Below are 25,959 nucleotides of genomic sequence, written 5' to 3'. Positions count from 1 at the left end.
CTATCATTCGGTTTCACGAACGACCATTCTCGAAACCGCAGAACAAGCAGGTCAAAATGCAAAGGCAAAGACAAAGATGAAATTAGATAAGAAGAGTCCGGTGGCGGCAGCGGCGGCGGTTACGATTACAAAGAAGAAGACGACGAAGACGATGCGAGGTCACCTCGCTCACCTTTGCACGCGCCATTAGAGGAAGGAAATTGGAAATGCGAAAATCGGAGATGAACTGCGAAGGGGTCGGCGCGGCGGCCGCAGCAGCGAAAAAGTCGTTTAGGTTTACACTGCGACAACATTCGATCTTCGTCTCTCTCGCTTTCACAATTTCGCACACTCAGCACACTTACAGTCTTACACTTATACTGAGCCTCATCGCGTCATCATTGCGGAAGAGTACATCTACGTCTACGAGGTAAAAAATAAGTACCAGTACCTGTACCAGTGTACCTACTACGAGTACACGAGGAAAAACAAGCGAGTCGTGGCGAAATTTGTCTGGCGACATTCGCATATCGTTCGAGTTTCAAAACAGGTGGGTATTGTGGGTAAGCAGTAAGCACTCTGCCAAAGGGCCACATCGCAATCGCAATCGCCATCGCGATGCGAGGCGAGGTGCCGTGAGGTGTTCGAGTTGTGAGCGCTCGTTTTATGCTGAAAATATCCTAGTCGAGCGTTGATTTCTTCGCTTTGTACAGTGCCCAATTGCCCAATTGCCCATGTTCGTGTCGATAAATTTTGAAAAACATTTCACGCGACCATAATGAAGGCTAGGAGGATTTTGAAAAAACTGGTGCGATGAGTAGCACAGCATTCTCTCTACACGACACACGTATACGAGTACGAGTAGCGTGTAGCGTGTAGTTGTGTGCTGGCACTGCCATGCCGAATTGCCGAGTGAGAACTGCCAACTGCGATGTAGGTGAGAGTGAGATGTACGCGTACGTACGATGGTAGCCTAGGCTAGTACGAGTATTAAAAGTTGGTGTTCACTGTTCGTAGTCGTACTAAAGGCGTAAAGGCCGCACCACCACATAGCGAGACAGCCTGATATTCCGTCCCGTCCCATCCGGCCACGCTGCGGTGCGGTGCGGTGCGGTACGGTACGGTACCGCTGGCTCAGGCTGTAACTACCTTTGAGACGAGCTAGCGCTAATGATCTCGGGTCGCAGCCGTTCTCTCGCAGCTAGCTCGCACATTTTCTATCGAATGAGAAAAGTAATTAAACGAGCAAATCATTTTCTCTCAGCGCCACGCCGCGCCACGCCACGCTTCTCCCTTCTTACAAGTGCGTAAGCCTTATCTATGGTAGGTAGTAGGTAGTAGTGCCTCTACCGACCGACCAACCACCTATCTACTCCGTATCTGTCTGTCTATCTCATCCACGCGTATCGTATACAGGGTGTTCCAACTTCGATCGGCAAGCTAGCGTGTGGTGATAGTACTCGGTGAGACGAACAAAATTTGTTATGTACACAAGTAGTCTATCTTGTGAATTGAAGGAGCCACGTGCTCCGCAAAACTAGAAATTCACTAATTTTGAAAGGTTCATCAAAAATAAGGAAGTGTTTGAATCATTTAAACAGTGCCCAAAACCCATAGTACTCGAGTGGACAAACAGAAAATGTTATTATGACAAATTGCCTATCTCCGAAATTGAAGGGGCAAACTTGATTCAAAATTTCCAAATTTGCCTTGCCTTAAATTTTGAAAATTTTGAATTTTCAAATCGTGTTTGCGCCTTCAATTTTGAAAATAGACAATTTGTCATAATAACTTTTTTTGTACGTCTACTCAAATACTATGAGTTACTGAAGTGACTTAAATGATCCAAACATTTTTTCATTTTTGGCAAATTTTTCAAAATTGGTCAATTTTTGCCCAAAAATGGTGTAACTTCTGCAATTCACAGATAGTAAGAAAATGTCTGCATCATTGAAATGACTTCAATAACCCATGGTACTCGAGTGGACAAACAAAAAAAGTTATTATGACAAATTGCCTATCTTGAAAATTGAAGGAGCAAACATGATTTGAAAATTCAAAATTTTCAAAATTTAAGGCAAGACAAATTTGGAAATTTTGAATCAAGTTTGCCCTTCAATTTCGAAGATAGGCAATTTGTCATAATAACATTTTCTGTTTGTCCACTCGAGTACTATGGGTTTTGGGCATCGTTTGAATGATTCAAACACTTCCTTATTTTTGATGAACCTTTCAAAATTAGTGAATTTCTAGTTTTGCGGAGCACTTGGCTCCTTCAATTCACAAGATAGACTACTTGTGTACATAACAAATTTTGTTTGTCTCGCCGAGAACTATCACCATACGCCAGCTTTCCGATCGAAGTTGGAACACCCTGTATAGTCGTACACCGTACACCAAGACCGACCAACACCACTCGTATCTTCGAGTACCTACTCTACTACCCTAGTACGCGTACGCGTACGCGTCGTATGATGTCTATGTACTTAATTGTAGCCGACTCTAATGTTGCGTTCCGTTTTGCGTTGGTCATTGTGCTGGTTGCCCTTTATCCTTTGCCCTTTGCCCTGTGTATTCTGTAAGACAGTATAGTGCATTGCATTGCATCGCATCGCATACAAGTAGGTACTAGTACATAGTACAAGTAACTAAGCGTTCGTAAAGCACGGAGACGGAGAGGTGACTGACGTGCGCGTTCGTCCACCTGATCTGTCCAACAAAGAATAATAGGTACGTAAACGTATGGTACCTAGACCTACGGAAAAACCGAAAAGCAGCATTCTTCACACGGCACCTTCTCCTCCTCCTCCTAACCTTGCCTCAATGATTGAAAATTGAAAATTGAGCGACTTTAAACCGCATTAATGATCGAGTAGAAAGTGATGGTGGATAGCGAAATTCTGCTCAACAATCGACATTTATGTACGAGTACGACTGTACGAGGGATAGTCGGAAAGTAAGTTTCACATGGCTGAAAAAAAAAGTATACGAACGCGTGGATATTTTTTTACCAAAATTTGAGGAAATATATGTAGTTCAAACATTCGACTAGATCTGACAAAATTTATTTTGCATTTGGGTGCGTTGTTCGTATTTTACAGCGTTATTAGTAAAGTACTGATAAAAACATTCCGTCCAAATGTGGTATTTGGTCAAAAAAAATTTTGTGGTTGTAATACGTAATTATGACTAAAATTCATCGAGAATTACTCGAAACAAATCGTACTAATGTTATTTCAAGTTAGGACGTTAATTGGTGCTGTAAATTGTTCGTGCGATGGTTGCAAAATTTCTGGTGCTGAGTGACTCTCGAGTCTCGACAATGCCGACATTCAGCAGATTATCACCGAACAATCTTCTTCATTTTGGATTTTGATCGAATCAAAATAATGTTAGTATGTTACGTCTCGAGTGGTTCTCAATCAATTTTCCGACGAATTTTTCATTTGTTAGCTTGAAAAATTATTTTTTTCTGAAATATAATTTTTGGACGGAATGTTTTTATCGGTACTTTACTAATAACGCTGTAAAATACCAACAACGCACCCAAATGCAAAATAAATTTTGTCAGATCTGGTCGAATGTTTAAACTACATTATATTTCCTCCAATTTTGGTCAAAAAATTTCCACGCGTTCGTAATTTTCATCCATGTGAAACTTACATATTGACTATCCCTCGTACATACTCGTATAAAATTACGACGTATACGTAGAATGTTGTCGAAACCTTTTTAAAAATACACCTATCGACATTACGTATTAAAAGTCATCAAATACCGATGAAATTTTCAAAAAAAAAAAAAAAAGGACAAAACTCGGCGAAAATTGCACTCGAAGGAAGTAATTGAAACGCTCTCGACACGACACAAAACAACTTTGAAATGAAATTCTTGTTGCGTAAATTGTAAATACGTATCACGAATTTACGATACGAGTAAACACAATTTTGGCGCATTCAGTTGCAATCTTGCATCCACCACACTCACACTCACACTCACACTCAGCTACACACTGTACCTACTACTACCTAGAGACCTACCTAGCTACCTGTATCAACTTAGTACTACAAGACGATGACGATGACGATGACGATGACGATGATAAAAAAAGTAGGTATCTCTACTGAAAAGTGCAAATTGCCATATACATATACTCGTATGTGTATTGTGTACGTAAACGTATACACAACGTGTAAAGTACTAGCGCCTATATTATGCTGGGTTTCGTCTCGTATTCGCATTCGCATTCGCATTCGTATTTGTATTTGAAATTGCGAGCGGTTTATTCGTCTTAGATTGAACTTTTATTGAGCTACATGCTCGCCGACGAATAGCTGCGATTAAATGGCACTTTAGCGTCATCCCAACGTTCACATAAACCAACTTGAAACTTTTCACCGATACGTTAGTTTGCGTTGCGTTGCGTTGCGTTGCATTGTTTCGCTATCGTTGTATCGTTGAATCGTTATATCGTTATATCGCGTCACCTTTTAAGCAAACTTTTTTTATTGCATTACAACAGTTACTCACTTACTCTGAGCTCTGACTCTCAGATAAAGACACTACAAGTATATACAAACAAAAGGGTCAGAATGCACCGCGCGCGCGTCCGCCCCCAACCTCAAGCTACACCACACCACACCACACCACACCAAACAACGCCGCCAATTATCTCTACACAGTCGTCTCTTCTACGTATGTACACATACCTACCATCGTGTAAGGCGCGTATAAATTAGGAATTTCAGGCTTACGTAAATACCAAATACTTACTCGTAGTCGTAGTACCTGTACTACCTCGTACTTACTACCTAGTACCTACCTACCTATCTACACATAGTACATATAACCTACGAATATTTTGCGACTACGAACTACGTAGATACTAGATAGATAATAGGTAGTATGGTATGATCTACGAGTAAACTCAACTTTTGAAAATATTGAGAAACATTCTATTCGCAAAATATGGTCGCTCGTATAGCGGATAGGCACTTTTGTCAAACAACCTTTCTAGAAAAAATTACGCCATTTTCGAAAATCCACGCACCCCTACCCCTTTTCGATAATATGCGGATTAGACTCGCGTCAGAAAAACCGAATATCACCTGCAAGTTGCTCGTCCACATTACGAATACTGTACGTACGAGTACGAGTACAAAACACATAGGCCAAGTTTCTTTGTTTCAGTTTCTGAGCGGCGAGCGGCGACTACCAGTTGTGGTATAGTAGGTAGGTAGAGGTACATGGTGCCCAGATATATCGAGTACCCCGAAGAAAGTTTTTCATTAAAAATATACGCGTAGATTGGCAACGTGAAATAGATGCGTATGATTGGTGGAATGCGTTATCTCTCCAGTCCAACAACCAATCATGTGTTATCAGTTATCATCATCACTCGTATCATTCATTGTGACCAACCAAAGTATTTTAGTAGAAAACTTTTTTAGGGGTACTCGATATTTCTGGACACCCTGTACAATGTACATCTACATACGAGTAGTACATACTACAGGGTGGACAGAAATATCGAGTACCCCTAAAAAAGTTTTCTACTAAAATACTTTGGTTGGTCACAACGAATGATAACGAGTAATAATGGTAGCATATGATTGGTTGTTGGACTGAGATGATAACTTCCCATTCCACCAACCATCAACCTACGCGTATATTTTTAGTGAAAAACTTTCTGCGGGGTTCACGATAAGTTATTTCTGTCCACCCTGCACAGTGCACATGCTAAACAATACACATGGGCTACCTGGCAGTAGGCGCTGGGCGCTAGGCAAATCATCTACAATTCCCGCGAATATGCTTGCCTAGTTGCAACATCGCAAGGGGCTAACCGGCTAACGCGAACGTATGTAAGGGGGCATGCAGAGAGTCCAAGTGGGCAATAGGGCGGGAATAGTGCTTTTTTTCCGAAATCACTTTTTTTTATAGTTTCAGGGTACGGGTAATGTTACAAAGCCGTCAACCGTTTTTACCTACGAGTATATTTTGAAAAACAAAAAAAAAACACACAGTTTCAGACGCTCAAGCACGCTCGCAAAAAATTCAACTGTTCAGGTTTCCAGCACAAATTCGTTTAAAAAATAAATTACGACGAATGATTTTTTTTGTTTTGTTGTTGTTGTTTTTTTTTTTTGTATTCAGTATTTTTACTAAGTTCGATAAATTCTTCGAAAACCCATTTCTTAGCGTTCATCAAAGTACTGCTACTGCTGCGTTATTCGAGACCGAGAGTATGTCGAGTACCAGGCAAAAGAAAGGAACATATTTTTTACAATAGGTATAGCATTTTGTACGCATTTTACGTGAAGGTAGGTAGTTACCTAATTGGTTGGTTGGTTGGTAGGTAGGTAGGTAGGTAGGTAGGTACGTACTACAATACAGTAGGGTAGGAGCCGGGGTACATAAGGATAAGGAAGGAACTAGATGAACATTTGCGTCGGGTTGAGCAAAAACTGAAAAACCGCTCAAGAGCTGGTCGCGCAAAGTAGTACATTTGCACGTTATACATGTCATAATTACGACCGCGCCCCCACCCCCCCATCCTCACCCTGGCCCCGACCCCGACGTTGTATAGGAACTACGTACGTACGCAGGGATGGATAATAACAGCGGCAAGCGGCAAGTGGCAAGTGGCAAGCGACCAACCCACACTTATCAAATCGCATCACGTAACCGCTAGATTTAACAAGCGCGCGAGAGAGGCGCTAGGCGCTTCGAATTAGAGCAAGTAAGGCGACTCTTGACGGCTTTTAATGAATTAATCTGACCCTCGGTGTTTGGGAGGGTCCACTTTCACGCTTTCTTATTTATGTACGTCTACCGACGTACCAGCTAACCAGTATACCATACTCGTGTGTGTGAAAGTCGAAGGCAAAGGCGAAATATTTCTTGCTGCGCGATAACGATAAGGCGAAGGCGAAGGCGAACAAGTGACCGCCACCGCCGCCGTCGCTGCCGTCGCCGTTAGGGGTAGCTTTCGTAGTGTACTCGCGCCTCCGCCACCATCGTCGTCGTCGTCGTCCTTTTAACCGCAATTTCTCCTTATCAGCGAGCAATCTAACGCTTTCGCCAGCGCCAGCGCCGGCACTTGCGAAACCAAAACCGTCCTTCCAGCGACAAGCTATTATTTAATTTGCGAGATTAATTTCAGATTGAAATTCGTGCTTTAGCCTTTACCTCCCTCCCCCCTTCTCTCAACTGAAGAACTCGGCACGGCGCCTTCGTTGCCCCCTCTAACCCTATCCGGCCCCGCGCCGCGGCCGGTATACATAGTACCATTACTTATATTCGTTCGTCTTCCTTGGTGCTTACTGCTTAGTGCTTCTGCTTACGTTAGTTACCGGTGGCGGTTACAGCAAACAAATCAACTACGACTACGAGTATAGAGATACATTACCCTACGTGTCGGTGTCGGTGTCGTATGTCGTAGCCCAAGTCTAATTGTCTAAATCAGTAAATCTACTCGTGCACGTATATGTATAATTATGTATGCTAAGATACGAAGCACGACTACAATCGTCTTGTGCATAACACGAATTATGCAAAACTCGACTACGGTGGTTGGTTGGTTGGATGAATGGACGGACGGATGGTAATTGCCAATATTGGTAACGCCTAACGCCTAACGCTAGTCACTATTGGGCATACGAGTAGAAAATAGAATCCATCGTCCATCGATAAAATTGAAAAATACTCGATAACTCGACTCGTACGTTTACAGCCTTTTCGAAAAAGTGTATACACGTATCAAGTACCTACGTACACCTCGGCAGACTCGAAAAAAATGTCAACTTCGGTGCTCCCGAAGTGGATATAATTGTACGTACTCCACGTAGTACGTACTTAATTATAGATCCCCAAAAAGATGTTTTCAAGAAAAAAGGCGACCTATTCGCTCTAGTCCATCTAGAAAATCTCATAGACATACGAGTACGAGTATGCGTAGTTGGTAGCCCAATCAAAATACGATTTCACCCAAACATATCTACTATGTATTTGTAATTGCCGTCAAAGGTTTTTCTGGTGAACATTGTCTAGGTGGTGTGGTGTGGTGTGGTGAACAATAAATGGGCTATCGATTATCGACCAACTCACCCCCCTCCCCCACCGGGAGGAGGAGGGGGTTCCAGAAGATCCCTCGAAGTGACGCGATTTTAATATGTACTAGATAACCCGGTTTTCGCGCATACTGCGCTCCTCTTCTAGACGTGAATTGTTCATTTTGAAAATTTTGAAAGTATCTTTTTTCGCGTATAATTCCCAAAAAGTCTTGCTTTTTGCTAACATTGTTATTGTTGCTTTTTGCCGGAAATTGTGAAAGTTTATGGCTGTTTTAATAATTGACAGAAAAAAAAATTGTTTCAAAGCAAAAATTCCAATAATTCTTACTTTTTCATCAAAAATAACCCAAAGCGTAAATTGTTCTCTAAAATATCCTGAAAAGCATCACTCTGTCATCGCTTTATCATTCATTGAAATAATGTCCTACTTTTCTACAAAAATTGAAAAAAAGTATCAGCTTTCTTATAACAATTGCCTGAAAAGTCATGGTTTCATTTAAAGTTGGCAAAAATGTCAAGTTTTAGGCAAAATTGCGAATTAGGCTACCTACTTATCACTTTTTTAGCAGAAGTTGCTGAAAAATTCCAAAAATACTTGTTTTTTTTTTCCTACAGTTGAAATGAAACTAACACATCGGATTGGATCTAATACCACATAACTGAAAATTTCAAGGTTTCACTTAACTTTGACCTGGAACTTTTTTAAGCTTTCTTCAAAACTGCGAATGTGTCAAAATGTATTTTATGGCAAGCTTTTTCTAAGCAGACTATGAGTACTCTAAATATTGGTTCGGTACTGGAGAATACTTCAATAAAATACTTACTTGTCACAATTTTAGAAATATTCCAAGATTTCCGAGTCAAAAATGCAATTGGGAATTTCCTTAAAACGTGATTCTAATTTTGTCAACGACTCACAAAAAAAATTCAACCCCTCAGTTGAAAAATCTAAACTCCTACCTACATATAACAGTAGAGATTTTCCCAAATAGTCCGAAACTTGCATAAGTTGATGAAAAAGTGAGATGCTAGATATAACCACTCCAGAACTCAAAAAAATGAAACCATGGTTCCAGGATTAATTTTGATACCCAATGTGCTAAAAATAGCACTTTTTCATGTGTACATCAACACCGTTGTTTTTCTGTTTTGAGCTATTTAAAAACTTTTTAAAGCTCCCTTCAGAAACTTTTCAACTTTTGATAAAAACCATCACAACTAAAGTTTAAAAGCTATTTTCAAATTAAAATATTATTGAGTAGTAGAGAATACTGATTGTATGAAGCTTTTTCATGTTTTTTAAGCTTTAGGATTTCATTTAAGCTTTCTTCAAAACTGCGAATGTGTCAAAATATATTTTATGGCAAGCTTTTTCCAAGTAGACTATGAGTACTCTAAATTGGTTCGGTACTGGAGAATACTAATTTTTTATGTCATATCTGAAGCTTTCTAAAAAATTTTCAACTTTAAGCTTTCTTCAAAATTTCACGAATATGGTCAAAAAGTATTTTTTGGCAAGCTCGATATCGATATAGGTAGACTATACATACTTTAAAATATTCATTGGGCACTGGAGTATTCTAATTTTTACATCATATCTGAAGCTTTTTGAACTTTTTTCAGCTTATGCTTCCTTCAGAATTTTGCGAATATGGTCAAAAAGTATTTTTTGGGGAGCTCTTTTTAGGGAGACTATACATACTTAAAATATTCATTGGACACTGGAGAATTTTAATTGTTCTTATGAAGTAGGTACATATGACACTTTTTGAACTTTTTAAAGCTTTAAGCTCCTCCACGACTCACCCCACAACCTCACCAAAAAAATAACTCCAGATTCGAACTCTACGACCTCGAAAACATATCAATCGACATATCACACAATAATATAAGAAACATTTGCCATTTGAGCTTTTTTGAACTTTAAGCTTTTTTCAAAACTTTACAAATATGGTCAAAAAGTATTTTTGGCAAGCACATTCTAGGTAGGCCATACATACATTAAAATAGTTATTGGGTACTGAAAATTCTAATTGTTCATGTCATGTATAACGTTTTTTGAACTTTTTCGAGCTTTGAACTTTTCCAAAATTCTACAAATATGGTCATAAAACATTTTTTGGCAAGCTCTTTCTAGGTACACTATACGTACTTGCGCGTATACATCGACACAGTCATTTATACTGCCTTGAACTTTTTGAGCTTTTTGAAGCTTTTCAAAGCTTTAATCAGAACTTTCCAAAGTTTTGATACCACAACCCCACCAAAAAACTGACTCCAGATTCGAACTCTACGACCTCGAAAACATATCAATCGACATATTACACAATATAATATAAGAAAAATTTGACATTTGAGCTTTTTTGAGCTTTAAGCTTTTTTCAAAACTTTACGAATATGGCCAAAAAGTAGTTTTTGGCAAGCACTTTCTGGGTAGACCTCTTACGTAATTTAAAATGTTTATGGGGTATTGAAGAATTCTAATTGTTTACGTCATGTACAAAGCTTTTTCAACTTTTTCGAGCTTTAAGCTTTTTATAAAACTTAACAAATATGGTCAAAAAGTATTTTTTGGCTAGCTCTTTCTAGGTGGACCATACGTACTTTCGCGTATACATCGTCACACTTGTTTATACTGTATCAATTTTTGAGCTTTTTGAATCTTTTGAAAGCTTTTTCCAAAACTTTTTGAACTTATGACCAAAACCTGCACATCTACGGGTCAAAAGCTTTTTTTTGAGACATCATCGAACAAAATCGGTTCGGCGGTTCTTCCAAACGAACGATCACAAAAAAAACACCTTGCTATTAATATACAGATATTGAGCTTTTTTTGAGTTTCAAAGCACAAATTTTTTGTGAACTTTTTTCTTCAACATTTGACTTTTTTAGATGCTCTTTCAAGGTATAATATACGTACTACTGTGAATACATGACATATGCTACATATAGGCTAAAATCAATTATTGAGCTTTTTTGAGCTTTACGGCGCAACTTTTTGAACTTTTGATTAAAACCTGCACATCTACGGGTTAAAAGCTTTTTTTTGAGACTTCGTCGATCAAAATCGGTTCAGCCGTTCCTGAGATCTCGCTGTTAGAAGAATGCGGTCATAATCTTAATATATAGAAGATATAGAATCAATTGTTGAGCTTTTCTGAGCTTATGACAAAAAATTTTTGTAAGCTTTTTCTTTGACATTCAACTTTTTTCTATGCTCTTTCAAGGTATAATATATGTACTACTGTGTATACATCGAATGCGCTACGTATAGGCTAAAATCAATTATTGAGCTTTTTTGAGCTTTATGGCGCAACTTTTTTATGAACTTTTTTCTTCGACATTTGACTTCTTTTGATGCTCTTTCAAGGTATAATATACGTACTTCTCTGTATACCTCAAGTTGGCTACGTATAGACAAAAATCAATTATTGAGCTTTTTTGAGCTTTAAGGCACAACTTTTTTGTGAACTTTTTTCTTCAACATTTGACTTTTTTAGATGCTCTTTCAAGGTGTAATATACGTACTACTGTGTATACGTCGAATGCGCTACGTAAGGACAAAAATCAATTATTGAGCTTTTTTGAGCTTTACGGCGCAACTTTTTGAACTTTTGATTAAAACCTGCACATCTACGGGTCAAAAGCTTTTTTTTGAGACTTCGTCGATCAAAATCGGTTCAGCCGTTCCTGAGATCTCGCTGTCACAAGAATCCGGTCATAATTTTAATATATAGATTTGGAACCTGATTTAGGTCATCCTCACTCCTTCTAAGGTGAGAAAAAACCTAAAATAGGGTAAAATAAAGTTTTTTCCCTCCTTAAATGGGTTGTGGTGGGGTGGGGATGACCTATGAAGCTGAAATTTGGATGTGTTGATCACAATGGGGGTACTGAATACACCAACGACACGATGTTGGATCCTTTCGTCCATTTCGAGCCATATTTATGCCCCTCCAAAAAAATGATCTTTCTGTAATTTTCATCTTCGACGACCCGTCTCGCACTCCAGTGGTCGATTCTAGCTCCCAAAAGAATCCCATTCCCCAAGTTCGACTTTATTCGATCAATTAGAACAGGTTGGTTCCGAGTACCGGGTCATAAAATGTAAAACTACCAAAATCACGTCACTCTGAGGGATCGTAGCGCCACGCCACGCCACCCCCCTCCTGGTCCTGGGGCTAGGGAGTTGATCGATAGCTCATTTGATAGGTATTTGAGAGGAGATGGAATGATTACCGAGCTCATTTTACTCGAAAGTTGATACGTATCCTGGAAGTTTTTGACAACAAAACTGATTTTGGGGGCTTCCTTCCACTGTATGCGTGTGTGTGGGGGAGGGGGGTAGCACAAGGGATAGGGGCGGGGGATTTTAGTTGAGTATGTTGTTCACCAGACCACCTTAAGACAGTGTATTCGCCAAAAAAAACCTTCGATGGCGATTGTGTTTGGGTTAACCCATTTTTCTTTTCGGCTATTCGACTAGGCTATAGGCGCGGCGCGGCGAGGCGAGTCCGAAACTATTTCTCGGGGTTTTAGGGCCTATTTTCGAGTAAATTCGCACGCGTTGAAAACTCGTATGTTCTTGTCAAAAACATCGAACGGAACGGTGCCCCGGTGTCTTCGGAAGTTTCGCCAATTCGCAGTTCAACACGTAAAACGAGCGATTTGCAATTTTCAACCACTCGGCGCGGCGCGGCGCGGCGTGGAACCCTAAACCGAAACGTGATCGAGAGTTTTACTCGTAATGGAAATGCCCTAAGATCGACGCGCAGAATCTCAATCTGATCTGACGAGTAAGCGAGCATCTTTCGAAACCGAGTTATTCTTCGTTAAACAGGGAACGAAAATACGGCAATTTTTTCACAAACGTCGCCTCTTTGAAGACTCCCCCCCCCTCGCTCCCTCCATATGCCTCCTCCGGGAATATTTTCGAGCCGAGCCATGTTCGCAAAACAGATAGCAGCCGAGGTACTCGTATGACGACACGTACGGCACGGCAGCGTATGTACGAGTATGTACTATTCGGGTACGGGACGCGACGCGACGTAAGAGTAAGTCCTACGTAAAGGTACGAGTAATATGCGGATGTACGATGCTTGCAGAAAAATACGCGAGAGATTGATGAATTTCGTCAGCTCGCAATCCAAGTTTTGTCGGCTAGGGTTAACGAGAGCGAGATCGACTAGGGCGTAGGGCGTAGGGCGACTAAAGTATCCACTTATCCCATTCTTACTCGTATAGCTGAAGAATACACGCCACGCTATTAAGCTAATGGGGAATGGGGCGATATCTTACAGGCTCACTACGTAGGTAGGTAGGTAGGTAGGTAGGTAGGTAGGTAGTAGGTACCTCTACCTATTTAGTCTGCGCGTCGCTCGTTACGTAGGTATTTGCATTAAAAACACATTAAAAACAATCACTCACAATCTCATCTCGCATTTGCGATTATCTAGGCAGAGGCAGAGGCAGAGGCAGAGGCAGAGACAGTACGTAGTACGCATCCACACAACTAATTACACGCAACATAGGCAGAGATACCTTACGCTTTCATACTTGCACGCTGCACAATGTCTATACGAGTAAATGTCTTTCAATTTTTTCAATTTTTTTACCTACACACGATTCGCAAAGAAAGGGGCAATACATTACGTTGGCCGTTCGCATTGCGTGGCACTCGAGCAGCTCCGAAATCTTTCTAAAATGTAGATGTAGAACGTATGCAAATGCATCCAGCTACCCAGCTATCCATTTACTACTTGCTATTACTAATTACTAGAGCTAGAGCTAGAGCTGCTAGAGCTACTTACCGGGACTAGTAATTAAAGTGCCGTTCGGCAGACACTTGACGCTAATTGCGCAGTCAGCGTTATACGCGACGCACAGAAGCTGCCATTCTTTTTCAGTGATCACCACCACTCTGCAACAATCAAACGAGCAATAACAGCGCATTAATAAATACTCGTAGTCGTAGGTACTTATCTACTTACTACTTAGGTAGGTATTAGGTAATAGGTACATACATATGTAATGTTAATGTACTCGTAGTACATAGGTACGTATTATTATCGTTATCGAATAGAGATGATACGACAGCCTTATATGAGGAGCTCATTGTAAAAATCGCCTTTGTCACTCTGAAAAAAAATTGGGGAGGTTCTTTTCTCCACTGCATTGTATGGATGCATCACAGTATGATAGTCCTCTAAAAGTTTTTCTAACAAGGGAGGTGCCCCAGGTGACATGCGCCGATTTTAATGGTTCTTGCACCATTGGATAGAGGACATCGAACATAGTCTACCACAAAATTTTCAGCTGCTGAAGTTGATATTTCGATTTTTCAGAGCAATTTTTCGATTTTTACATAGCAATTTATGAAAATAGAAAAATCGCCCTGGAAGGGTCAAATATCAACTTCAGCAGCTGAAAATTTCACCGTGGGCTAGTCTTATCATAAGTATTGAAATGCCCAAATAATATGGAAGGTTTCGGTATGCGACCTCCGCCGACTATTTTTGGCCAATTTTTCAAAATTGCAATGTGAAAATCAAAAAATCGCCCCGGAGGGCTCAAATATTGACTTCAGCAGCTGAAAATTTCACCGTCGGCTAGTCTTATCAAAAGTATTGAAATGCCCAAATAATATGGGAGGTTTTGGTATGCGACCTCCGCCGACCATTTTTGGCCAATTTTTCAAAATCGCCCTGGAAGGGTAAAATATCAACTTGAGCAGCTGAAAATGTCACCGTGGACTAGTCTCATCATATGTATTGAAATACCCAAATAATATGGAAGGTTTCAGTATGCGACCTCCGCCGACTATTTTTGGTCAATTTTTCAAAATTGCGATATGAAAATCAAAAAATCGCTGTGGAGGGCTCAAATATCAACTTCAGCAGCTGAAAATTTCACCGATATGTATTGAAATGCCCAAATAATATTGAAGGTTTTGGTATGCGACCTGCGCCGACTATATTTGGATAATTTTTCAAAATTGCTATGTGAAAATCGAAAAATTGCTCTGAAAAATCGAAATATCAACTTCAGCAGCTGAAAATTTTGTGGTAGACTATGTTCGATGTCCTCTATCCAATGGTGCAAGAATCATTTAAATCGGTGCATGTTACCTAGGGTACCTCCCTTGTAAGAGTAACAGGAATTACTCGAGTTGATAAAAAAATCACTTCGAATACACTATACCAATTTATCAGGACTTTACTGTGGTTTTTTGTCTCGCTTGTTTTTTATTTTCATTTTGGACAAGGGCTATTTTTGCAACGAGCTCCTCATATGTATACATATTCGTATCGTACACGATATGTCAGCAGAACACACTCGCAGGCAGCAGGCCCTAGACACGATACGCGATAGTCGCTAATAGTAAGAGTTGTCGTCACACCGCACACGTTTTGTTTCGTTTCTTTAGAGTAAGTATTTAAAAGTGGAAGCGTGCCCCGGCCCCGGCCTCGGTCTCGGCTCCGGCTCCGGCTCCGTCTCCGTCTCCGTCTTGGTCTTGCTCGGTCGTAACCGTAAACCGTAATTAACCGTTCCGACGTTAATAACAAATTAACGGCGTAACAGTAGCCGCTAATTTCTTATTAATTGGCCGCGGCCGTGGCCGCCGCAGCCACAGCCGTTGCTTCGTCTAATACTCGTATAATTTGCTGTCCTCATTATCGAGGGTTGTTGGAAGTAGTGCTGATGGGGTATGGGGTATGGGGTATGGGGTGTGGGGTGTGCCGAAGCACGGAAAGTACATTGCAAAGGATACGCCATCACTCATAGTACCGCACCGTACCGCACCCCTCCTTACTTACAAGACCTACCTACCTACCTACCCACCCACCCACCCCTCTCCACGGAGACGAATTAGCAAAAACGTGAAAACGCTGCATACAGTATACAGTATACACCGGACTACAAAAGGCGACATTTTTTGACAACCCCGCGTGTAGTGTCTAGTGTATAGTACGTACTACGTACTACGTACTATACACTACGTAACGGTAACACGTTATATACTTCCATATAAAGACTTGGGAGCTCTTCTGTGTAATATAGCCAATAGGTAATTAGGTATGCGGATGTACGTGTGTGTGTGTGTGTAGCAATGTAGTATAGTAGTGTATACACTTATACAGCTATACAAGATGCTTTTTTCGCATGCGATTATATGCTTGCTCCATGCTCCTGCTCGATTTTGGATAGACTATCAAATTGACGAATTAGCGCGAAAAAGCGTAGCCGAGAAAGGCAAAGTGACGACGACGACGAGTGACAAACAATTTAAAAGTTGAAAATTATCGTCGTCGTCGTCGTCGTCGGTAATCGATTCGAGTTTTAATTAGTTTTACACTTTCCTACGTAGGTCGTAGATACTCGGTAGATTAGATAGTTTTTACCTATACGCGAATCAAATGACATTTGCATTGGCAGTGGTATTGGTATTGGTGTTGGTGGTATACTTCGTACACGAAAAAACATTAGAGAAGAAAGAAAAAAGGCGCGTGCCAAATTGTCGATGCTGAATGCGCTCACGATGCTTGACACCGCTCCTGTCACAGTCTCCTTTTCTCTTTCTCACCCTCACCCTCGCCTTTCGCCTTTCGCCTTTTACCTCTTGCCTCTACCTTCGAGCCAAGCTTACTCGTAGGCTCGACGTACTACTCTAATTGTAATTACGGTTCACTTGATAGGACGCTGTCATCGAAACTCTCCCAACTACTCGTACCAAACTCTCGAGTTGCGATGATACGAGTACACATCGATTTGGTTGAACGAAACGATGAAAAAGCAATTTCAATCCGGACCCGGGATCGAGAAAAGAAACAATTTTCGTCGTCGCCACATTCGTATACGTCTATCTATACGTGTCGTATACGCATCGCGTAGATATTTTCGACCAGCTTACGCAAGCAGTTAACATCGAGAAATCTCTTCACCCCCCCCCCACCCCCACCCCCACCCCGCAACTCTCTTTCCGGCAATCGTCGAACGAATTCCGCGTACCCAAACCCCGAAAGAAATAAGTAAACTAACGCCAAACTTTTCCACGTCGCCAGTCACTCGGATAGATGTACAAGTACGAGTACATACATACGCACTCGTATGTACGTCTACGTACCTAGTACTTTCTGCTTACCGCACAAAAACTCGTACTTTGTTTCGCATTACGCATTACGCATTACGTAGTAACCCTTCCTCGCGTCGCGTCGTATTCTCCACGTATAGCCCAGCGGCGGAAAAATGACTCAGATGCACGTCTCCCCCAGGCCCAGGTCAACTTTCATAGGTGGCAAAACCAACAAAAACAATAATACATATAATATGTAGGTACATACGTTACACTCACTTTTTTACAGACAGACACGTTTCTGTTTTCATGACATTTCTAACATAATCGTATATAAAACCTTGGCCGGTTTCCCATCGGCCCATCGGCCATCAGATACATGTCCCTACGAGCGTGTACGTACTCGTACTCGTATTTCGATGAAATTTTAACTCGGCAACGATTCGTCCGAAACTTTCCGACAAATTCCAAGTACGTAATTTTTAGAAATACTTTTTTCTCAATTACGGCGATGCGATATAAATTTACGCAATCAATCAATCAATCAATCATCGGAGCAAAGAATGCAGCTAGCCGGATGCGGGCGAGCGGCGAGCAGGGTAGAAAAGAGTAAGAGTACGATACGAGTAGGTACAAATACTCGTATATTATATTCGAACGCAGAGTACTACCTATCTAGTATCTACCTGTACCTAGATCTACTTACTACTTTTACTACTCGAGTTATAGGTATGTAATATGTATGTAATTCTATGCAGTACTTACGTATTCGGTATCCGTTGGTTTAAATCGTACAATAACTTGGAATGGTCGGCGCACAGCAACCAAGACTGATTTTTAATCGAGTACGGCGGTTCCTTTTTTCCATTTTCCCTGCAAACATCAAACACCAACGCAATCAATTAGTACAATATTTATACACGTGTACCTAGTACCTACTCGCGTTAAAATTACTAGTAAATTTAAATTACGCCTACACCTACGCCTAACTACATACGAGTAATTGACCAACAGCCGAGACGTGTATTTTCGAAACAACATCGTCCGATGATCGGATAACCTCCCCCTCCCCCTCCCCCTCCTACACTACATCACAAAAAAAACCGACAGTACGAGTTAGGTATATAGTATACCTATTGTGGTTAATGAGGTCACTAGAATCAAACGTCTACTTCTCCACTTTTTTTCGAAAATGAGTCAAGCATGGTTTGGTATACTACATACGAGTACGTACAACATGCGCCACATCCGATGAAAATGTGAAAATTTGAATTTTGTGCGAGCAAGTGTGTAAAGTTGGGGGTTAGAATCAAAAGTGTTGGTACTTTTTTAATGGACAAGTCGAGTTTACAAACGAACCTGGTGGAAATTGAATGAAAGACTAGAGTGTTATGTCTTGAAATTAGGCTCGAAATTGAATACGAGTAAATTCAGTAAGCGAGGACCCTTCCCCCAAAAAACACCTTTCATTTTTATTATAATAAAAGTTAATTTTTTTTACTTTGGAAAAAAAAAGGAAAATCAAGTATTTCGATTTCCAAACGAATGTTTGGTCTAAAAATGCGATATTACTCGTATTTTAATTTCTCAAACTTTCCTAGCTTTCTTCAACTTTTAGCACCATATTACTCGTACTAGAAAAATTTTTGATGGAAGTGCCCTAAAACGATGTAAAAAGTGTACGGTTCGAGACAAAACTTTATACTTGTCCAAACTTGAAACTGCCCAGGAAGTCTTACGGCAACGCGTGTCGCGTAGGGTAAAACAAACATGTGGGTCACTATCGGCACGTCGCACGTCGCGTTGGTACGAAAATATTAGACGTATTACCTCGGTATTTTACGAGTACGAGTACGAGTATGTTACGATAAATGCTAGCGAGGTTTTTTGCGTTTTGCGTTTTTCTCAAAATGTTGGAAAACGGAGAAGTAGACATTTGATTCTAGTGGCCTCGTATGTATGTAAATGTATGTATGTAGTAACTTATAGACTCGTAGGTAGTATGGTTAGCGGTTAGCGGTTAGTGGTACGTAACGTACTCGTCTACTCGTATTATGCCGAAAAGTCGCGTAATTTTCCCTACTCGAAAGGCCATCAAATTTTCATTTCGCAATTCAAGTAAGATACGAGTAGAATAAAGAGTCGAGAGCAACTGCAACCAGCAACTACTCGTAGGCCTACACTCCTACAGCCTCGGTTCAATGAATATAGGCTCGGGGCTTAAGTTAACACGTTCAAAAGATACATTTACACCTAGGCGCAGCGTATTTGTAACTAATGAAGAGAGCATCCGACAGAGGGGAAGGAAAATTCAGTGATGTACTCGTAGACTATTCGCTACAGCGCAGCGTAACTACATAAGTATGGTAAATGTGCCTAAGTTTGCGCGCTTCCTAAGATTGCGCAGTGACGATTTCTCAGAACCAGTGAGAGTTACAACATTTGATACCACCTTTACTTGAAAGAAAAATTAAAATGACCATACCTAACGATTTTTGGTGATGGTAGCACCAAGTGTTGCCAACTGACGAGCAAAAAACTTTTTTTTTCAAAATTTTTTATAATTTTTCCAATAAAAGTGGCACGCGACAATTTTTATGGAAATGGCAGTAGAAATCTAAATAAGCTATTTTTAGATTCGTCATTGTCTGGGGATTATAACAAGCACATATTTCAAGTGTTTTCTGCTTTAATTAGGTTTCAATTTTTCAATTTTTAAAAAAACACCCCTGTGCCTAAGATTGCGATTTTTATTTTTTGCTACTTTTCTAGACTAATAATGATACTTTTTGAAATTTTCATTAAGAATTCAATTCATTTGAATGAAATGACACCTTATATACGTATATCGAGTTTACTCCTTGTCAAAAGCTAGGGAGAAATGGGTGTAATGCTGGAAATTCCAGATATGAGCGCATTTCCAGTGTGGTTCACTCAGAAGTTTCAAATGCACGTTCGTGTGAGACATTTTGTTTGCTTTCATCATAAATTAAACAATATTGACGAATTTCTATGTTTTTCACTGGTGCACAATCTTGGGAAGGTGAATGCGCAATCTTAGGAAGGCATATTCCTAAGTTTGCGCATTTGACTTTTTTTAGTTTTTGGTCAAAATATCAAAAACTAAATCGATTAAAAATTTTATTTCTGGCGCAAATCATAGCCAAATGTTTGAAGAACCTTCTGTACAAATTTCAATATTCTAGCTCCTTTTCATAATAAGTAGTGACTGTTTGAAAATTAGGTGCGCAAACTTAGGCACATTTACCCTACATACATTATTCGTACGTACTACTACGTTCACGTACACGTAGTAACTTCAACTACAGACTCTTGCCCAACTCGAGTCCATGTCATTGTCGCTTTACGAGTAGTAAGTAAATAAAAATGAGGGGAAATTTTCACAGCCGCAGCCGCAGCCCGCAGCCATAGCGCAGCACAGCAGACACAAAATTGTCTTATCCTATCGTAGCGTGCCGCGGAAAGAAAAGGAAACGAAATACGAAATGCGTTTCTTGCGTTCTGCGCGATATGTCATATACATATATACGAGTATGTACGAGTACGATAGACGATGCGTTATAGTTACGGCGAAGCGAAGCGAAAAGGGTAAGCGTAAGCGTAAGCGATCCTAAACAGAGAAGAAAAAAGAAGCAAAAAAAAAAAAAAAACAAAACAAAAAAAGTAGAGGAAAGAAAGGAGCGTGAGGGAGAGGCGAAGGAGGCAGGCGCGAGGCCAATGTTTATCTAATGTACGAGTAATGTTGTCACTTTGAAGGAACCAACACAAAACACAATAGAGGTCGGAAGCGGACGCCAAGAGTGCAGAATAATAGATGTTAGCGAGTCAAGTGTCATATACAAACACCAACACCGACACCGACACCGACTTTCGTAAGAAGCAGCTTATACACCGCGTCCGCGTCCGCGTTCGCAACCCAAAGGCGAGAAGGCGAGAAACAGAAGGTTAGGCAATTAATCAAAAATACGCATTCGGGCCCGGCCCTGCCAGGGCGGTCGCGGTCGCTGTCGCTGTCGTCGGTCGTACGTAGTTCGGTAGTTGGCTGGTTCTCACTTCCATGCAAATGCCCAGGTACCTTTGGGGTGCAGATCGCGATCGCCAATTTCGTATTAAAAATTTGCGTCATCAGGATCAGAAAAACACAACTACTCGTGTATTTTCTAAAAATTCGTACGTATTTTTCAAATCGCATTACGGTTACGGTTACGGTAGCGGTAGCGGTCACCTTTTATGCGAGTTTCATCATCGTAGTCGTCGTCGTCGTCGCGTTGTACCTAATTATCAGATATTACAAAGGTATGGTAAAGTGCGAATGGTCGGTGCAGGTCGCAGGGGTTAAAAAGGGGTAAAAGGGAGACGTACATGTCGATGACGATGGCGTTACGCTGAAGAGACGTGGAACGTGGCCCGCCGCCCAGTATAGGGTAAGTAAAGGGCGGGGGCGGGGGCGGGGGCATCGTCAACAATCAACCAACAATTTCGCACGTCGTACCGTACGTCTTGAAGCTTTCGCAACTTGCAAAGTCATTGTCATGCGACCGCGAGTACAATAAGCGCGCGTACCCAAATGACGTCTTCTCGACCGCTGGTTGTAATTAATAATTCACACTTAATTAGAGACGGGTAATTTGCAGCAGACGCGTCGCCGTCGCCGTCGCCATCGCCATCGCGTCCAAAATAAGGGCTACCGAAGGCGGCGCCCGCACCTACCTATACAATATACATAAACAAACATCATTGTACGTCTACGTAGGTAGAGGTACTCGTATTATGAGGAGCATTTTTCGGCATACCTACGTATTAAGTATCACTTATACTCGTAAGTGTCGTTTCTCAATACAGGAGCGCGTGTTGGCACTTGCGGCGTGGCGTCCTCGCGAGCTTTTAGAATCGGCCATCGGCCATCGTTCATCGCTCATCGCTCATCGGACGCTGTACGTACGTTTCTTTCAATATTTTTTGCTACGTTCCGAGAGAGGTCTATCGGCAATTTTTCTTACGCAAACCATTCTCGGCTCTGCTCGCAATTTCACTTTGATTTACCATCATTTGACATCGCAGGTGCAGGACTGCACTGCACTGCACTGCGGGTAGTTACTCGGCCCGCGACGCGACCCCTTCCTCGTCAAAAGCGGTTAAGCGTTACGCGGGTAGGCTACTTGGGACCACTACCACTATCCAATCGGTCTGTCCGTCCGTCTGTCTGTACTCGGTATCTTTGCTAAAATTGGACAAATCTCGATACGACGACATCGAAAAAGAACACAATTTCCAACATCAGTTCGACGCTGCCGATGCCGCAAAATTTTGAGTTTTTACCCCCTCCCCTACCTTCCTTTAGGGATTTTGAGTGAAAATACATTCAAAATCGTGTTCAGCGCATTAAAAAACCTACATTTAGACACCCCACGTGAAAATTTTCAAAATTTAAAGTTTTTACCCCCTCCCCCTCCTCCCCTTTGAGGTTTTGAGCGAAAATACCTTCAAAATCGTGTTCAGCGCATCAAAAAACCTACATTTAGACATCCCACATGAAAATTTTCAAAATTTTGAGTTTTTACCCCCTCCCCTAGGGTTTTGAGTAAAAATACCTTCAAAATCGTGTTCGTTCGGCGCATTAAAAAACCCCTATACCCCAAATTTCAATTTTTTTCCTCCAAGTGCCGCCATACCATCTTTATCCAAGGCTCTTACTCTTACTTCAGCGATGATGAGGCTTTGTCTCGCCGACAATTCGATAAGAATTTCACAAAAGAAGCGAATAGGCTACGCTAGTTGTACATAAAACGCGAGGAAAGAAAAAAAGAGATGAAAAGAAACGCTTGATCGTAAAATACGTATGTAGTTATGTACATTCGCTGGTGCGTCCACCATACGAGAGTACCTAGATAGTAAGGTCGTATGGTGGTGGGGTGTGGTGGGGTGGGGTGGGGGTGGATAGGTAGGTAGAGGTGAACGCGTGGTAAGTACGATGTAATAGTACATTACGTAGATCCGTAGGTACTATTTCAGGGTGCCCACTCATTTCTGGAAATGAGTGGGCACCCTGACTTTTCCAGGTTTTCCAGACCAATGTTTCCATTTTTCCAGACCATTTTTTTTTATTTTCTAGGCTTACCCCACACTTTGATTAAAAAGAAATTTTGGGGAGAGGGGGTGTAATTCTATTTCATAAGCTTCTCTTCGAATTGAATACTTCTTCGGATATAAAACAACAGCTAAACTTCGATTATTAACTTTTTAAATTAAAAATAAATAAATAAAACACGCATCAATTTTGGCCAATTGATACAATATTCGTACGACTTATGAAAATTTTTCTTCTGTTTTTCGGATTTTTGGAGGCCCGAGCGAAGCGAGGGCTAGAACTTTAGAAAATTTTCATTTCGAGATGCCTAAAAACGAGTTTTTTTTTTAATGCGAAGAGTTTATTTTTTCGTTTCTTAAATTTCAATATTGGAATGATGTTTTTTTGAAAGAAAAGTTACTTTTGAAAAAGAAAAGAGAACAGGCTCGAGCGAAAGCTTCTAAAAATTTGCATTTCGAGAGGCATAAAAACGAGGGTTTTTCATGTGGGGACAATAAGTAGTTTTTTTTGGCTTTTAAAATTTCAGAATTTGAATGATACTTTTTTCGAAGGAAGTTGAATTTGACAAAGAAAACAGAACAGGCTCAAGCGAGGGCGAAAGCTCTTATAAATTTGCATTTCGAGATGCATAAAAACAATGGTTTTTCTGTGAGGAGTTCACTTTTTGGTTTTAAAACTTGATTTTTATTATCAAGAAATGTTCATCTTGCTGTGAAAAAAAAAAAGAAAACAAGCCCGAGCGGAGCGAGGGCAAAAGCTTTTGAAAATTTGTGTTTCGAGAAGTAAAAAATAATGTTTTTCTTTCATCACAGGTCCTCATCCAAAATTTGCAATTGATCGTTTTTTCAAAATTCCAGGGATTTTGCGTGAAAATTACAAAATTCCCTGACTTTTCCAGGTTTTCCAGGTTTTCCAGGCTTGTGGACACCCTGTATTTTCGAAAAATACTCGGACCGGTATACCTAGTACCTATACCTACTTACTGAAAAAGAAGAAAAATTGCTTTTAATTCACCATTCGATCTTTCGAGCTGAAATTTTCAGCATTTCATTTTTTGAAGAATATGTACGTACGAGTTTACAAATAATTCAATTCAGCTATTGGGAGCGATGAAATTCGAAAAAAAAGTCTCATCTCATTCTCGTAAGCAGATATGTATAGTTAAGGGCCATCCCAGTCTACGTCCGCGTCCGCGTCCCGAAGACAAAAGAGAGCAACCACCACCGAGCCCTCGAGTAAAGTCGGCGCTAAAATACAAATACCTATAGGAATATGGCAAGTAAGGTAGTTAAATACGTAAACATTAGTAAAGTACGATAAAGCGATGTAACGTAGCACATTATGTGCAGGCTACGGCTACGGCTACGGCTATGGCAATGCGGGTGTAACACGCCGCAGATCAGATCAGATACGATACGATACGATACGAGATACATGTGCTGCTGGATGAAATTTGTAAAGCGCTAAAGACACAAGCACAAGCACAGGAGGCAGGACGACGCGAACGTAAACAATGGTAATGGTAACGGTAACGGTAGCAGTAGCGGCAAAGGGGTTGCACGGTAAGTGGCAAGAATAAGCCAGGCCAGCAACGTCACAGCTCGTCGTGTATCCGTATATTTTGTGTACGTAATACGTATACATACTCGTACTCGTACTCGTACTCGTCCTATTATAGTCTGTCACTTTTTAGAAAGGAGCGAGGAGCGATGCCGGTGGCGGTGGCGGTGGCGGTAAGGTTTGCGAAAACGATTTAAATTAAAAAGATTACGGTCGTCGGTTCTTAGGGTTGACTAGGCGCTAAACATTTTTTGTATCGTTATAAGAGCCAAGCGCCGCGTTACCGTATATACATCAAGCTTTTGGCTTTTATGTACATCATATCCGCGGCCGCTACGGCTGCGGCTGCAGCTGCTTCGCTACGCCATTCCATGCCATGCCATGCCATGGCCCCAGGTCGCACGAGCGTGATTTTCATGCGAGCTTAAAACGTTGACAAATTAGTCCTTTTAATTTTAGGCCGCCTTAACGACCGACGTCTCCGTGTCTCCATTCTCGTACATATTGGTGAAAAAAATCTTCACTAACGACCACAGCAGCGCGGCCGGGCCGGGCCGTGTCGTGTCGCTATTCTGCCTTGTCACTCTCCATCTCTATTTAGTATTTACCGTACGCCGCGCCGTACACACAGACACACGTGCCTCATCTCTCGCATCATACAGGCCTAAACATAATAAAGCATTAGGCATTCTCATTCGCATTCGCATTCGCATTCGCATTCCACCTACACGAGTACACCTGTCAACTACTTAGTACCTACTACCTACTTACTTAGCAACCACATTGCATCCGCAAAATCACGTTGTCAAGTACTCCTGTTCAGGGATGCGATTATTTTCAATAAAAACCCGATCCCTTAAACCTAGTCATCGCGATCTCCATTATTCGCCATCTTTCCGGTCCAAGGTCAGAACAACTAGAAACGAATTGGTTAATTCGTTGATAGAAATACCTACTGAAACTAGAACGATTCTCAGCCAATTTTTTTGATCGAAGAGGGGAGTGGGGGAGGGGGAGGGGGAGGGGGAGGGGGAAGTGGCGGTCGCTTTCACTTTATTTTCGAAAACAATCGCGTTTAAAAATAATTTCAAGTGTCCGTAAAACATTATTGTCGAGGTATTATTGGAACCACCGAATGTACATCTACGTATGTACGAGTAGTT

The 25,959-nt window shown here is 41.0% G+C and overlaps 1 protein-coding gene across 2 annotated transcripts in view; it reads right to left on the bottom strand.

Moving 5' to 3' along the window:
* LOC135845434 (ubiquitin carboxyl-terminal hydrolase 48-like) overlaps positions 1-25,959 on the bottom strand; it is a 54,232-nt gene that overhangs the window by 20,139 nt on the left and 8,134 nt on the right. For both annotated transcript variants that reach the window (XM_065363978.1, XM_065363979.1), the window contains exons 14-15: positions 17,893-18,000; positions 13,865-13,974 (exon numbers count right to left, since the gene is read on the bottom strand). In XM_065363978.1, coding sequence (XP_065220050.1) covers positions 13,865-13,974; positions 17,893-18,000 — 218 coding nt within the window. The remainder of the gene's footprint in view (positions 1-13,864; positions 13,975-17,892; positions 18,001-25,959) is intronic.

Source organism: Planococcus citri, chromosome 4 (assembly GCF_950023065.1).
Source record: "Planococcus citri chromosome 4, ihPlaCitr1.1, whole genome shotgun sequence".
In the NCBI taxonomy this organism is placed as follows: Eukaryota; Metazoa; Arthropoda; class Insecta; order Hemiptera; family Pseudococcidae; genus Planococcus; species Planococcus citri.
This window is presented reverse-complemented; position numbering and strand designations above follow the sequence as displayed.